This window comes from Hyla sarda, chromosome 1 (genome assembly GCF_029499605.1).
Source record: "Hyla sarda isolate aHylSar1 chromosome 1, aHylSar1.hap1, whole genome shotgun sequence".
NCBI classification, from domain to species: domain Eukaryota; kingdom Metazoa; phylum Chordata; class Amphibia; order Anura; family Hylidae; genus Hyla; species Hyla sarda.
The window spans coordinates 313,510,273-313,523,374 of NC_079189.1; the positions used below are offsets into that span (position 1 = coordinate 313,510,273).

Here is a 13,102-nt window from a genome sequence, read left to right on the forward strand (position 1 = left end):
TGTTTTGTATTTTGTTAATAAAAGTTGTACTAAGCGTGCAGATCCAGTCATGACCGTAAATGTTGGCACCCCTGAAAATTTTTGAGAAAATGAAGTATTTCTCACAGACAAAAAATCGCAGTAACATGTTTTGCTATACACATGTTGCTGACTTTAGCCTGCATACATTAGTTCAGCCTTCAGGTGCTCCCGTGGGCTGGAAAAGGTGGATACAGTCTTAGAAGACTCTCTTCTAGGACTGTATCCACCTTTTCCAGCCCACCAGAGCACCTGAACTAATGTATGCAGGCTAAAGTCAGCAACTGCCGAGCCGAGAAGTTTGTGACGAATCGAATTACTGTAACTTTGCTCATCTCTAGTTGCCATCCATTTCTGGGGGCTTTTTGATGTATGTTTGGGGTCATTGTCCTGCTGGAAGACCCAATATCTCAGACGCAAACCCAGCTTTCTGACACTGGGCTGTACAGTGCGACCCAAAATCCATTGGTAATCCTCAGATTTTATGATACCTTGCACACATTCAAGGCACCCAGTGCCAGAGGCAGCAAAACAACCCCAAAACATCATTGAACCTCCACCATATTTCACGGTAGGTACTGTGTTCTTTTCTTTGTAGGCCTCATTACGTTTTCGGTAAACAGTAGAATGATGTGCTTTACCAAAAAGCTCTATCTTGGTCTCATCTGTCCACAAGACGTTTTCCCAGAAGGATTTTGGCTTACTCAAGTTCATTTTGGCAAAATGTAATCTTGCTTTTTTATGTCTGTGTCAGCAGTGGGGTCCTCCTGGGTCTCCTGCCATAGTGTTTCATTTCATTTAAATGTCAATGGATAGTTCACGCTGACACTGATGCTCCCCGAGTCTGCAGGACAGCTCGAATATCTTTGGAACTTGTTTGGGGCTGCTTATCCACCATCCCGACTATCCTGCGTTGACACCTTTCATAAATTATTCTCTTCCATCCATGCCCAGGGAGATTAGCTACAGTGCCATGGGTGGCAAACTTCTTGATAATGTTGCGTACTGTGGACAAAGGCAAATCTAGATCTCTGGAGATGGACTGAAAACTTGGAGATTGTTATTTTTCCACAATTTTGGTTCTCAAGTCCTCAGACAGTTCTCTTCTCCCCTTTCTGTTGTCCATGCTTAGTGTGGCACACACAGACACAATGCAAAGACTAAGGGAACTTCTCTCCTTTTTATCTGTTTTCAGGTGTGATTTTTATATTGCCCACACCTGTTACTTGCCCCAGGTGAGTTTGAAGGAACATCACATGCTTGAAACAACCTTAATTTTCCACAATTTTGAAAGGGTGCCAATAATTTTGTCCAGCCCATTTTTGGAGTTTGGTGTGACATTATGTCCAAGTTCCAATACACACAAAGGGAATAAACATGTGTGTAGCTAAACATGTTACTGCAATCCTTTTCTGTGAGAAATACACTTCATTTTCTTGAAAAATTTCAGGGGTGCCAACATTTACAGCCATGTTTGTTGCTCTAACTGTAAAATCTTTACTGTTTCCTCATGTTAAACATAGAAGAATGTGCTGCTTTACATTTACAAACATTTTCAAATGTCCTCAATACTTTAAATGCACTGTTTACCAACCAGTGTGTCTCCAGCCTTTGCTGTCAGGCCAGCTGGAGACACTGCTTTAACCTCTTCAGGACGCCGGGCTCCTTTCACACTAGTGATTTCTCCGTTATTGAAGTTCCGTCACGATTTTTGGCAAAAACCTGCCGTTACAAAACCCCCGACGGCCGAGACTAAATCGCATTGCAGCCTATGGGGTTTTGTAACTGCCCGTTTGCACCCGTATATGTCCGTAATTCATTACGGATGTTATACTGCATGCAGTAATTTTTCAGCCACGATCTCCAGTCACTGTATCACGTCCGTAATGAATTACGGACATATACGGGTGCAAACAGGCAGTTACAAAACCCCATAGGCTGCAATAAGATTTAGTCTCGGCCATCATGGGTTTTGTAACGGCAGGTTTTTGACGAAAATCGTGACGGAACATGCAACGGAACTTCAATAACTGAGAAATCACTAGTGTGAAAGGAGCCTTAAACAGATTTGTAAATTATTTCTATTAAAAAAAAAAAATCGTAATCTTTCCAGTACTTATTAGCTGCTGAATACTACAAAGGAAATTCTTTTCTTTTTGGAACACAGAGCTCTCTGCCGACATCATGACCACGGTGCTCTCTGCTGACATCTCTGTCCATTTTAGGAACTGTCCAGAGCAGCATGTTTGTTATGGGGATTTTCTCCTACTCTGGAAAGTTCTTAAAATAGACAGAGATATCAGCAGAGAGCACTGTGCTCATGATATCAGCGTGTTCCAAAAAGAAAAGAATTTCCTCTGTCATATTCAGCAGCTAATAACTATTGGAAGGATTAAGATTTTTTAATAGAAGTAATTTACAAATCTGTTTAACTTTCTGGCACCAGTTGATTTAAAAAAATTAAATTAAAAAAAATGAAGAGAAAGTTTTCTGCCGGAGTTCCCCTTTAAAAGGGTACATTCACATGTACATATTCTGCTGCAGATCTCACATTTGAGATTTTGATACCCACAGTTGGGTTGTGCGACAGAATTTGGCGCATTGTGCAACAAGTTGTGTCAGCGGCAGAAAGTGTAAAAACCCGACCAACTCTCCATTTTACTCAGAAAACCCTAAAAGGGGGCATGTCCCGACATTTTCAAAAAATCCCAACATATTTACCAAGGTTTCCACAGAAAATGTGGTGGATTTGAGCTGAGGAAAACCAGACAGATCCGAGCATGTGTAAAAAAAGCAAAGTGTAGGGAAAGTGGAAAATGTAGGGAAACCTTAGTAAATACTGTGGGGAAAAAATTTTAGGGAACGAAAACCCAAAAGAAACCTACACAACACTCTTAGTAAATCATGGCCATTGACATCAATAAGCGAAGCTTGTAACTGCACTAAAGGGGTTTCTACATAACCACATTACAGCAGTAGGGGGGGTCTCAATGTAACCACATTACAGCAGTAGAGGGGGGTCTCAATGTAACCACATTACAGCAGTAGGGGGGGTCTCAATGTAACCACATTACAGCAGTAGAGGGGTTTCAATGTAACCACATTACAGCAGTAGGAGGGGTTTCAATGTAACCACATTACAGCAGTAGGAGGGGTTTCAATGTAACCACATTACAGCAGTAGGGGGGTCTCAATGTAACCACATTACAGCAGTAGAGGGGGGTCTCAATGTAACCACATTACAGCAGTAGAGGGGGGTCTCAATGTAACCACATTACAGCAGTAGAGGGGGGTCTCAATGTAACCACATTACAGCAGTAGAGGGGTTTCAATGTAACCACATTACAGCAGTAGGAGGGGTCTCAATGTAACCACATTACAGCAGTAGGAGGGGTCTCAATGTAACCACATTACAGCAGTAGAGGGGTCTCAATGTAACCACATTACAGCAGTAGGAGGGGTCTCAATGTAACCACATTACAGCAGTAGAGGGGGGTCTCAATGTAACCACATTACAGCAGTAGGGGGGGTCTCAATGTAACCACATTACAGCAGTAGAGGGGTCTCAATGTAACTACATTACAGCAGTAGAGGGGTCTCAATGTAACCACATTACAGCAGTAGGGGGGGGTCTCAATGTAACCACATTACAGCAGTAGGGGGGGTCTCAATGTAACCACATTACAGCAGTAGGGGGGGGTCTCAATGTAACCACATTACAGCAGTAGGGGGGGTCTCAATGTAACCACTTTACAGCAGTAGAGGGGGTCTCAATGTAACCACATTACAGCAGTAGAGGGGGTCTCAATGTAACCACATTACAGCAGTAGAGGGGGTCTCAATGTAACCACATTACAGCAGTAGAGGGGGTCTCAATGTAACCACATTACAGCAGTAGGGGGGGGGGGGTCTCAATGTAACCACATTACAGCAGTAGAGGGGGTCTCAATGTAACCACATTACAGCAGTAGGGGGGGTCTCAATGTAACCACATTACAGCAGTAGGGGGGGGGTCTCAATGTAACCACATTACAGCAGTAGGAGGGGTTTCAATGTAACCACATTACAGCAGTAGGAGGGGTTTCAATGTAACCACATTACAGCAGTAGGGGGGTCTCAATGTAACCACATTACAGCAGTAGAGGGGGGTCTCAATGTAACCACATTACAGCAGTAGAGGGGGGTCTCAATGTAACCACATTACAGCAGTAGAGGGGGGTCTCAATGTAACCACATTACAGCAGTAGAGGGGTTTCAATGTAACCACATTACAGCAGTAGGAGGGGTCTCAATGTAACCACATTACAGCAGTAGGAGGGGTCTCAATGTAACCACATTACAGCAGTAGAGGGGTCTCAATGTAACCACATTACAGCAGTAGGAGGGGTCTCAATGTAACCACATTACAGCAGTAGAGGGGGGTCTCAATGTAACCACATTACAGCAGTAGGAGGGGTTTCAATGTAACCACATTACAGCAGTAGAGGGGGTCTCAATGTAACCACATTACAGCAGTAGAGGGGGTCTCAATGTAACCACATTACAGCAGTAGGAGGGGTTTCAATGTAACCACATTACAGCAGTAGGAGGGGTTTCAATGTAACCACATTACAGCAGTAGGAGGGGTTTCAATGTAACCACATTACAGCAGTAGGGGGGGTCTCAATGTAACCACATTACAGCAGTAGAGGGGGTCTCAATGTAACTACATTACAGCAGTAGGGGGGGTCTTAATGTAACTACATTACAGCAGTAGAGGGGGTCTCAATGTAACCACATTACAGCAGTAGGGGGGGTCTCAATGTAACCACATTACAGCAGTAGAGGGGGGTCTCAATGTAACCACATTACAGCAGTAGAGGGGGGTCTCAATGTAACCACATTACAGCAGTAGAGGGGGGTCTCAATGTAACCACATTACAGCAGTAGAGGGGTCTCAATGTAACCACATTACAGCAGTAGAGGGGTCTCAATGTAACCACATTACAGCAGTAGAGGGGTCTCAATGTAACCACATTACAGCAGTAGGAGGGGTCTCAATGTAACCACATTACAGCAGTAGAGGGGGGTCTCAATGTAACCACATTACAGCAGTAGGAGGGGTTTCAATGTAACCACATTACAGCAGTAGAGGGGGTCTCAATGTAACCACATTACAGCAGTAGGAGGGGTTTCAATGTAACCACATTACAGCAGTAGGAGGGGTTTCAATGTAACCACATTACAGCAGTAGGGGGGGTCTCAATGTAACCACATTACAGCAGTAGAGGGGGTCTCAATGTAACCACATTACAGCAGTAGAGGGGGTCTCAATGTAACTACATTACAGCAGTAGGGGGGGTCTTAATGTAACTACATTACAGCAGTAGAGGGGGTCTCAATGTAACCACATTACAGCAGTAGGGGGGGTCTCAATGTAACCACATTACAGCAGTAGAGGGGTCTCAATGTAACTACATTACAGCAGTAGAGGGGTCTCAATGTAACTACATTACAGCAGTAGAGGGGTCTCAATGTAACTACATTACAGCAGTAGAGGGGTCTCAATGTAACTACATTACAGCAGTAGAGGGGTCTCAATGTAACTACATTACAGCAGTAGGGGGGTCTCAATGTAACCACATTACAGCAGTAGGGGGGTCTCAATGTAACTACATTACAGCAGTAGAGGGGGTCTCAATGTAACCACATTACAGCAGTAGGGGGGTCTCAATGTAACCACATTACAGCAGTAGAGGGTTCTCAATGTAACCACATTACAGCAGTAGAGGGGTCTCAATGTAACTATATAACAGCAGTAGGGGGGTCTCAATGTAACCACATTACAGCAGTAGGGGGGGGGGTCTCAATGTAACCACATTACAGCAGTAGGGGGGTCCCAATGTAACCACATTACAGCAGTAGGGGGGTCTCAATGTAACCACATTACAGCAGTAGGGGGGTCTCAATGTAACCACATTACAGCAGTAGGGGGGTCTCAATGTAACTACATTACAGCAGTAGAGGGGGTCTCAATGTAACCACATTACAGCAGTAGAGGGGGTCTCAATGTAACCACATTACAGCAGTAGGGGGGTCTCAATGTAACCACATTACAGCAGTAGAGGGTTCTCAATGTAACCACATTACAGCAGTAGAGGGTTCTCAATGTAACCACATTACAGCAGTAGAGGGGTCTCAATGTAACTATATTACAGCAGTAGGGGGGTCTCAATGTAACCACATTACAGCAGTAGGGGGGGGGGGGTCTCAATGTAACCACATTACAGCAGTAGGGGGGTCCCAATGTAACCACATTACAGCAGTAGGGGGGTCTCAATGTAACCACATTACAGCAGTAGGGGGGTCTCAATGTAACCACATTACAGCAATAGGGGGGTCTCAGTAACTATAACAGTGGTCTCAGGTAACTACATTATAGTGGTACCTAGAATTAAGAGGTACAGAGTAACAACATACACTTAGTCACCTATTGTATAGATCAGCCTTATATACTAGATACAGGAGCTCTCCATCTGTGTACAGGGATCCGGTGACACACTGTGACGACAGAGCTGCTTTAACAGATGAGGACAGAGACAAAGGCAGCTGCAGGCCTGTGGTTGAGGTAGCCTGGCACAGCACCCCTGCCCATACCCCCTGTGATGTCCCAGACAAGTTCCCCCTGACAACAGACGGTATAGATAGATCGGAGAATACATAGAAGATACACAAAGGCTTCTAGATAGATGACACAGTACAGAGGAAGCACAACAACCCCCTCCCCCTACGGAGCGCCACACACATCCCCCACCCGCCATGCTAGATGTAGGCACGGAGAGAGATATACATACAGAGTACATAACGTTACACACAACTCGCCTCCGCCGGGGAGCGCTGTGCCTGATAACGGACGCGGCTGCCGGTTTTCGTCCTCACACACGCCAGTCCCGTGGCTTCTCAGCAGTCCCCAGCCCGCCCCTCTCCATTCTCTTTATTTATTCCTCGCTCTGCTGCCTCTTCCTCCTTCTCCTCCTCAGTGTACACTCTGGGCCTGGGCACGGACTCCAGCCACCGCCCCCAAGCCGTGTGACGTCACATCGCCCCGCCCCCAGCCACACCAGGAAGCGCGGGCATGTTTGATGTGGGCGCCCAGGGGCTCGTTAACGGCAGTGACAGGGAAACAGGAGCGGAGAGCCGGGTAGTGCCGGTTCAGGAATGAGCCACAGGGGGGACTAGGAAGGGAACTGGGTGAGAGGTGACGTGTCATGGTCAGCGATGCCAGGACTAAATATGTCGGCGAGTTTGGCCAAGCAGTATGGGGGAGATTTATCAAAACCTATGTAGAAGAAAAGTTGCCCATAGCAACCAATCGGATCACTTCTTTCATTTTGCAGAGGCCTAGTTAAAAATGAAAGAAGCAATCTAATTGGTTGCTATGGGCAACTGGGCAACTTTTCCTCTGCGCAGGTTTTGCTAAATCTCCCCCAATGTCTCTGTGGTGGGAGAACAAGTCCGTTATCATGGTTTCGCTTCCAGGCAGTGGACGAGAGAGGTGGTGTCTAGTAACTATAAAAGAAGTAGTATACTGAGTGATTGTGTGTGAAGTATGCAAGTGAGAGGGACTTAAAATTAAGGGACTTTAACGCCTGACGTAAATGTATGCCATGGGGAACTGGTACTTAACGCACCAGGACGTACATTTACGTCCTAAGCATCTGAGCGATGCTCGGGTCATGTGCGGCAGGTCCCGGCTGCTGATAGCAGCTAGGGTCCCGCCGGTAATGGCGGACATCCGCAACGCCATGGATGTCTGCTAGAGATGAGCGAACTTACAGTAAATTCGATTCATCACAAACTTCTCGGCTCGGCAGTTGATGACTTATCCTGCATAAATTAGTTCAGCTTTCAGGTGCTCCCGTGGGCTGGAAAAGGTGGATACAGTCATAGGAGACTCTTTCCTAGGACTGTATCCACCTTTTCCAGCCCACCTGTGCACCTGAAAGCTGAACTCATTGATGCAGGATAAGTCATCAACTACCGAGCCGAGAAGTTCGTGACGAATCGAACTTACTGTAACTTCGCTCATCTCTTATGTCTGCCATTAACCCCTCAGATGCCATGATCAATACAGATCACGGCATCTGCAGCATCGCGGTCACTTAAATGGATGATCGGATCGCCCACAGCGATGCCGCGATCCAATCATCCAGAACGGCAGACGGAGGTCCCCTCACCTGGCTCCGCTGCCTTCCATGGGTCTTCTGCTCTGGTCTGCGATCGAGCAGACCAGAGCAGAAGATGACCGATAACACTGAACAGTGCTATGTCCTATGCATAGCACTGAACAGTATTAGCAATCGAATGATTGCTATAAATAGTCCCCTATGGGGACTATTAAAGTGTAAAAATGAAAGTAAAATGTAAAAACAAAAAAAAATCCCCCTATAAAAACATAAATTGCCCCATTTTCCCTATTTCACCCCCCAAAATATTTTATATACATATTTGGTATTGCCGTGTGTGTAAATATCCGAAATATTAAAACAAAATGTTAATGATACCGTACGTTGAACGGCGTGAACGTAAAAAAAAAAAAAAAAGCCAAAATAGCTGCTTTTCTTAACATTTTATTCCAAATTTTTTTAGAATGTATTAAAAGTTTTATATAAGAAATTATGGTATCAAAAAGTACAGATCACGTTGCAAAAAATCACCCTCATACCGCCGCTTATACGGAAAAGTGAAAAAGTTATAGGTCTTCAAAATAGGGTGATTTTAAACGTACTAATTTGGTTAAAAAGTTTGCGTTTTTTTTTTTTTTAGACGATAATTTATACTGTAATATCGGTATAAGTTATTGGCTATCGGCCTGAAAGGTCGCAGATTATCGGTATCGGCCCTAAAAAATCAATATCGGTCAATCCCTAATACCCTACTTTGTATTATTTCTGAAAAAAATCATAACTACATGCAGGAAATTTTTTATGTTTAAAATTGTCCTATTCTGACCCCTATAACTTTTTTATTTCTCCATATATAGGGGGTAGTATGAGGGCAAATTTTTTGCGCTGTGATCTGAAGTTTTTATCGGTGCCATTTTTGTTTTGATCAGACTTTTTGATTGCTTTTTATAAAAAATGTTATGGTATAAAAAGTGACCAAAAATACGCTATTTTGGACTGTGGAATTTTTTTGCGTGTACACCATTAACCGTGCAGTTTAATTAATGATTTATTTTTATAGTTCGCACATTTACGCACGTGGCGATACCACATATGTTTTTTTTTTATTTACACAGTTGTTTTTTTTATTGGGAAAAGGGGGGTGATTCTAACTTTTATTTGGGATGGGGTTAAATGATCTTTAACTTTTTTTTTTCCACTTTTTTTTGCAATGTTCTAGCCCCCCTAAGGAACTATAACATGCAGTACATTGATTCAATTTACTGATCACTGCCATTGCATTCAATGGCAAGGATCAGTGTTATCGGCAGTTGATTGCTCAAGCCTGGATTTCAGGCTTGGAGCTATCAATCAGCAATCGGACGCACAGGAGGCAGGTAAGGCACCCTTCTGCTGCGTTCTAGCTGATCGGGACATCGTGATTTTACCACAATTGTCCCGATCAGCCCGACTGAGCTGCCGGGAAGCTTTTAATTTCACTTTAGATGCGGCGATCCCCGCGTCTAAAGAGTTAATGCTGGACATCAGCCTGATCGGCGATGTCCGGCATTAGCCACAGGTCCTGGTTGCTTATAGCTAGAGATGAGCAAACTTACAGTAAATTCGATTCGTCACGAACTTCTCCGCTCGGCAGTTGATGACTTTTCCTGCATAAATTAGTTAAGCTTTCCGGTGCTCTGGTGGGCTGGAAAAGGTGGATAAAGTCCTAGGAGACTCTTTCCTAGGACTGTATCCACCTTTTCCAGGCCACCGGAGCACCTGAAGAGAGGACCCAGCAGTCATGGTACCTATTGGCACCAATGACAAAGTAATAGGTAGGTGGAGGGTCCTTAAAAATGATTACAGGGACTTAGGCCGCAAGCTTAAGGCAAGGAACTCCATGGTAATATTTTCTGAACTATTACCTGTACCACGAGCCACACCAGAGAGGCAGTGGGAGATTAGGGAGGTAAAAAAGTGGCTCAGAAGCTGGTGAAGAAAGGAGGGGTTTGGGTTCATGGAGAACTGGGCCGACTCCGCTGTCGGATACCGACTCTACCGTAGGGAAGGGCTGCACCTCAATGGGGAGGGTGCCGCTGTGCTTGGGGAGAAGATGGCTAGAAGGGTGGAGGAGTGTTTAAACTAGGGACTGGGGGAGAGGGAACCTACAACATAGAGGGGGAAGATAGTTTATTAATGTACCTGGGGTTGGAGCGGAGGAAGGGGTTAGAATAGTTATAGGCATCATAGGGAAAAAAAAAAACATACACAATTGAATTGCATGTTGACTAATGCCAGAAGTCTGACCAATAAAACTGACGAACTGGAGTTGAAAATGTCTGAGGAGGATTGTGACATAGTGGGTATATCAGAGACTTGGTTGGACGATAGCTGTGCCTGGGCGGTCAGTATACAGGGTTATAGTCTATTCAGGAAGGATCAGACAAAACGGAAAGGGGGAGGAGTTCAAAAGTCCCGTCTGAAGGCCCCACTGCGGGAGGATAAATGGGAGGGAAACGATAATGTGGAGTCACTATGGGTAGAAATATATGGAGATAAAAATAAAAAAAATTCTGATGGGGGTTTGCTATAAGCCACCAAACATAATGGAAGAGGCAGAAGATCAATTACTGAGGCAAATAAACAAGGCAGCAAATCAAAAGGGGTTGAATAGTAAAGTAGCAATCTTTGCAGATGATACTAAACTCTGTAAAGCGGTAAACACTATAGAGGACAGTGCACTGTTACAAATGGATCTGGATAGGTTGGAGGTTTGGGCTGGGAAGTGGCAGATGAGGTTCAACACTGATAAATGTAAGGTAATGCACATGTGGAGGAAAATCCAGGCTGGGATTATGTATTAAATGGGAGAACACTTGGGACGACTGACGTGGAAAAGGACTTGGGAGTCTTAGTTAATAGTAAGTTTAGCTGTAGTGACCAGTGTCTGGCAGCTGCTGCCAAGGCAAATAAAATCATGGGGTGCATCAATAGGGGCATAGATGCCCACGACAAGGAAATCATTCTACCGCTGTACAAATCACTAGTCAGACCACACATAGAATACTGTGTACAGTACTGGGCACCAGTGTACAAGAAAGATATAGTGGAGCTGGAGAGGGTTCAAGGACGGGCAACCAGAGTAATACAGGGAATGGGAGGACTACAGTACCCAGAAAGATTATCAGAATTAGGGTTAGTTAGTTTAGAAAAAAGAAGGCTTAGGGGAGACCTAATAACTATGTATAAATATATCAGGGGGCAGTACAGAGATCTCTCACATGATCTATTTATACCCAGGACTGTATCTATAACAAGGGGGCATCCTCTAAGTTTAGAGGAAAGAAGGTTTCTACACCAGCACAGACGGGGGTTCTTTACTGTAAGAGCAGTGAGACTGTGGAATTCTCGGCCTGAGGAGGTGGACATGGATAACTTGGTAAAAGAATTTAAAACGGGTCTGGATGCATTTTTGGAGAATAATAACATTACTGGTTATGTATACTAGATTTATAGGGACAGAACGTTGATCCAGGGATTTATTCTGACTACCATATTTGGAGTCGGGAAGGAATTTTTACCTCTAGTATGAGGGGTTTTTTTTGCCTTCCTCTGGATCAACTCAGTAGGGAATCATTAGGGGTATAGGTTGAACTTGATGGACTCTGGTCTTTTTCCACCTTATGAACTATGTTACAATGGAGAGCCGACAGAGTCTAAAATGCTGGTGGCTGAGCTGGAGAACACCGTGAGCAATGACCGGAAGGCGATCACCGCTGAGCTGGCACATACACGTAGACTGGTGTGAATCACACATGAGGAGAGGGAGACGATGCTTTGTACTTGTACTTATCACACGGAACAGGATGCGTCCGCCATGTTGGCTGTGGGCAGAGCCAGATGTGTGTGGTAATATTGATTTGGCCGATTGTGTATGAGGTATAACACGATGAACCCCATCCAATGGCCTGAGCACATACAATAAGGGACACTTCTCAAACCTTGTGCAGATTTCAGCTTTTATTTTACGTACTGTCAGAATCAAATACTTGATATGTTGTATATATATGTACATGTTGCAAATCATTAACCTTTCAAATATACTTTGTAAGAAAATGTTATTTCCTTTTTATAGAAATCATGGCTTATAAAAACACCCCATACTATAAATCAGTTTGCTTCTTTCATTTTTAAAGAGACCTGTGAAAAATAAAAAAAATGGAATATAATTGATTGCTATAGGGAACTGCACCACTCTTCCTCTACACAGGTTTTGATAAATCTCCCCCATAATCTTGTCCAGCTGCAGCTTCATCCCAAGACCAGGCTGGGACAAAGTCCAGTAAGTGAAGGTGGGACTAGCAAAGGGGGTTACAGAGCAGGCTGCAGTGATTGGGTTGAAGAGACTCAGCACAGCAGACTCAGGGCAGAAGTGTATGCATAGTGAATGAAGGCAGGTGTAGCACTCCTCTGTGCTCACTCCTGTCTTGTCTATTAGACTGCAGCATGAAAACAGGGAGGAGGGGGTTACAGAGCAGCCTGCAGTGATTGGATGAAGAGACTCAGCACAGCAGACTCAGGGCAGAAGTGTATGCATAGTGAATGAAGGCAGGTGTAGCACTCCTGTCTTGTCTATTAGACTGCAGCATGAAAACAGGGAGGAGGGGGTTACAGAGCAGCCTGCAGTGATTGGATGAAGAGACCCAGCACAGCACGGTAGACTCAGGGAGGAAGGGAATGCATGGTGAGTGGACTCAGTGCTTGCCTCAGATACCCCTCCTTCATGAGCAGTGGATATCAGAATGAGTGAGCAGCAGAACAGAGGGATTTGTGAGCTAAATATAGAAGCTAGACACATACAAAATGCATGTAAAGCATCTGCACGACATAGTGAGTGACATATATAAGCATTATTTGTTTCTGCGATGTGAAAGGTACGC

The 13,102-nt window shown here is 44.5% G+C and overlaps 1 protein-coding gene across 6 annotated transcripts in view; it reads right to left on the minus strand.

The window, feature by feature from the left end:
• RNF38 (ring finger protein 38) overlaps positions 1-13,102 on the minus strand; it is a 316,802-nt gene that overhangs the window by 45,510 nt on the left and 258,190 nt on the right. The window contains exon 1 of one of the 6 annotated variants that reach the window (XM_056518283.1): positions 6,880-7,111. The exons of 3 other annotated variants lie outside the window; for them this stretch is intronic. Coding sequence is in view for 1 of the 3 variants with exons in the window: in XM_056518282.1 (XP_056374257.1) it covers positions 6,852-6,860 (9 nt within the window). In the remaining 2 variants the exon portion in view is untranslated. Of the gene's footprint in view, positions 1-6,851; positions 7,112-13,102 lie in introns of those variants that run through there. 2 more of the 6 variants (XM_056518284.1, XM_056518282.1) reach the window with 2 other exon arrangements.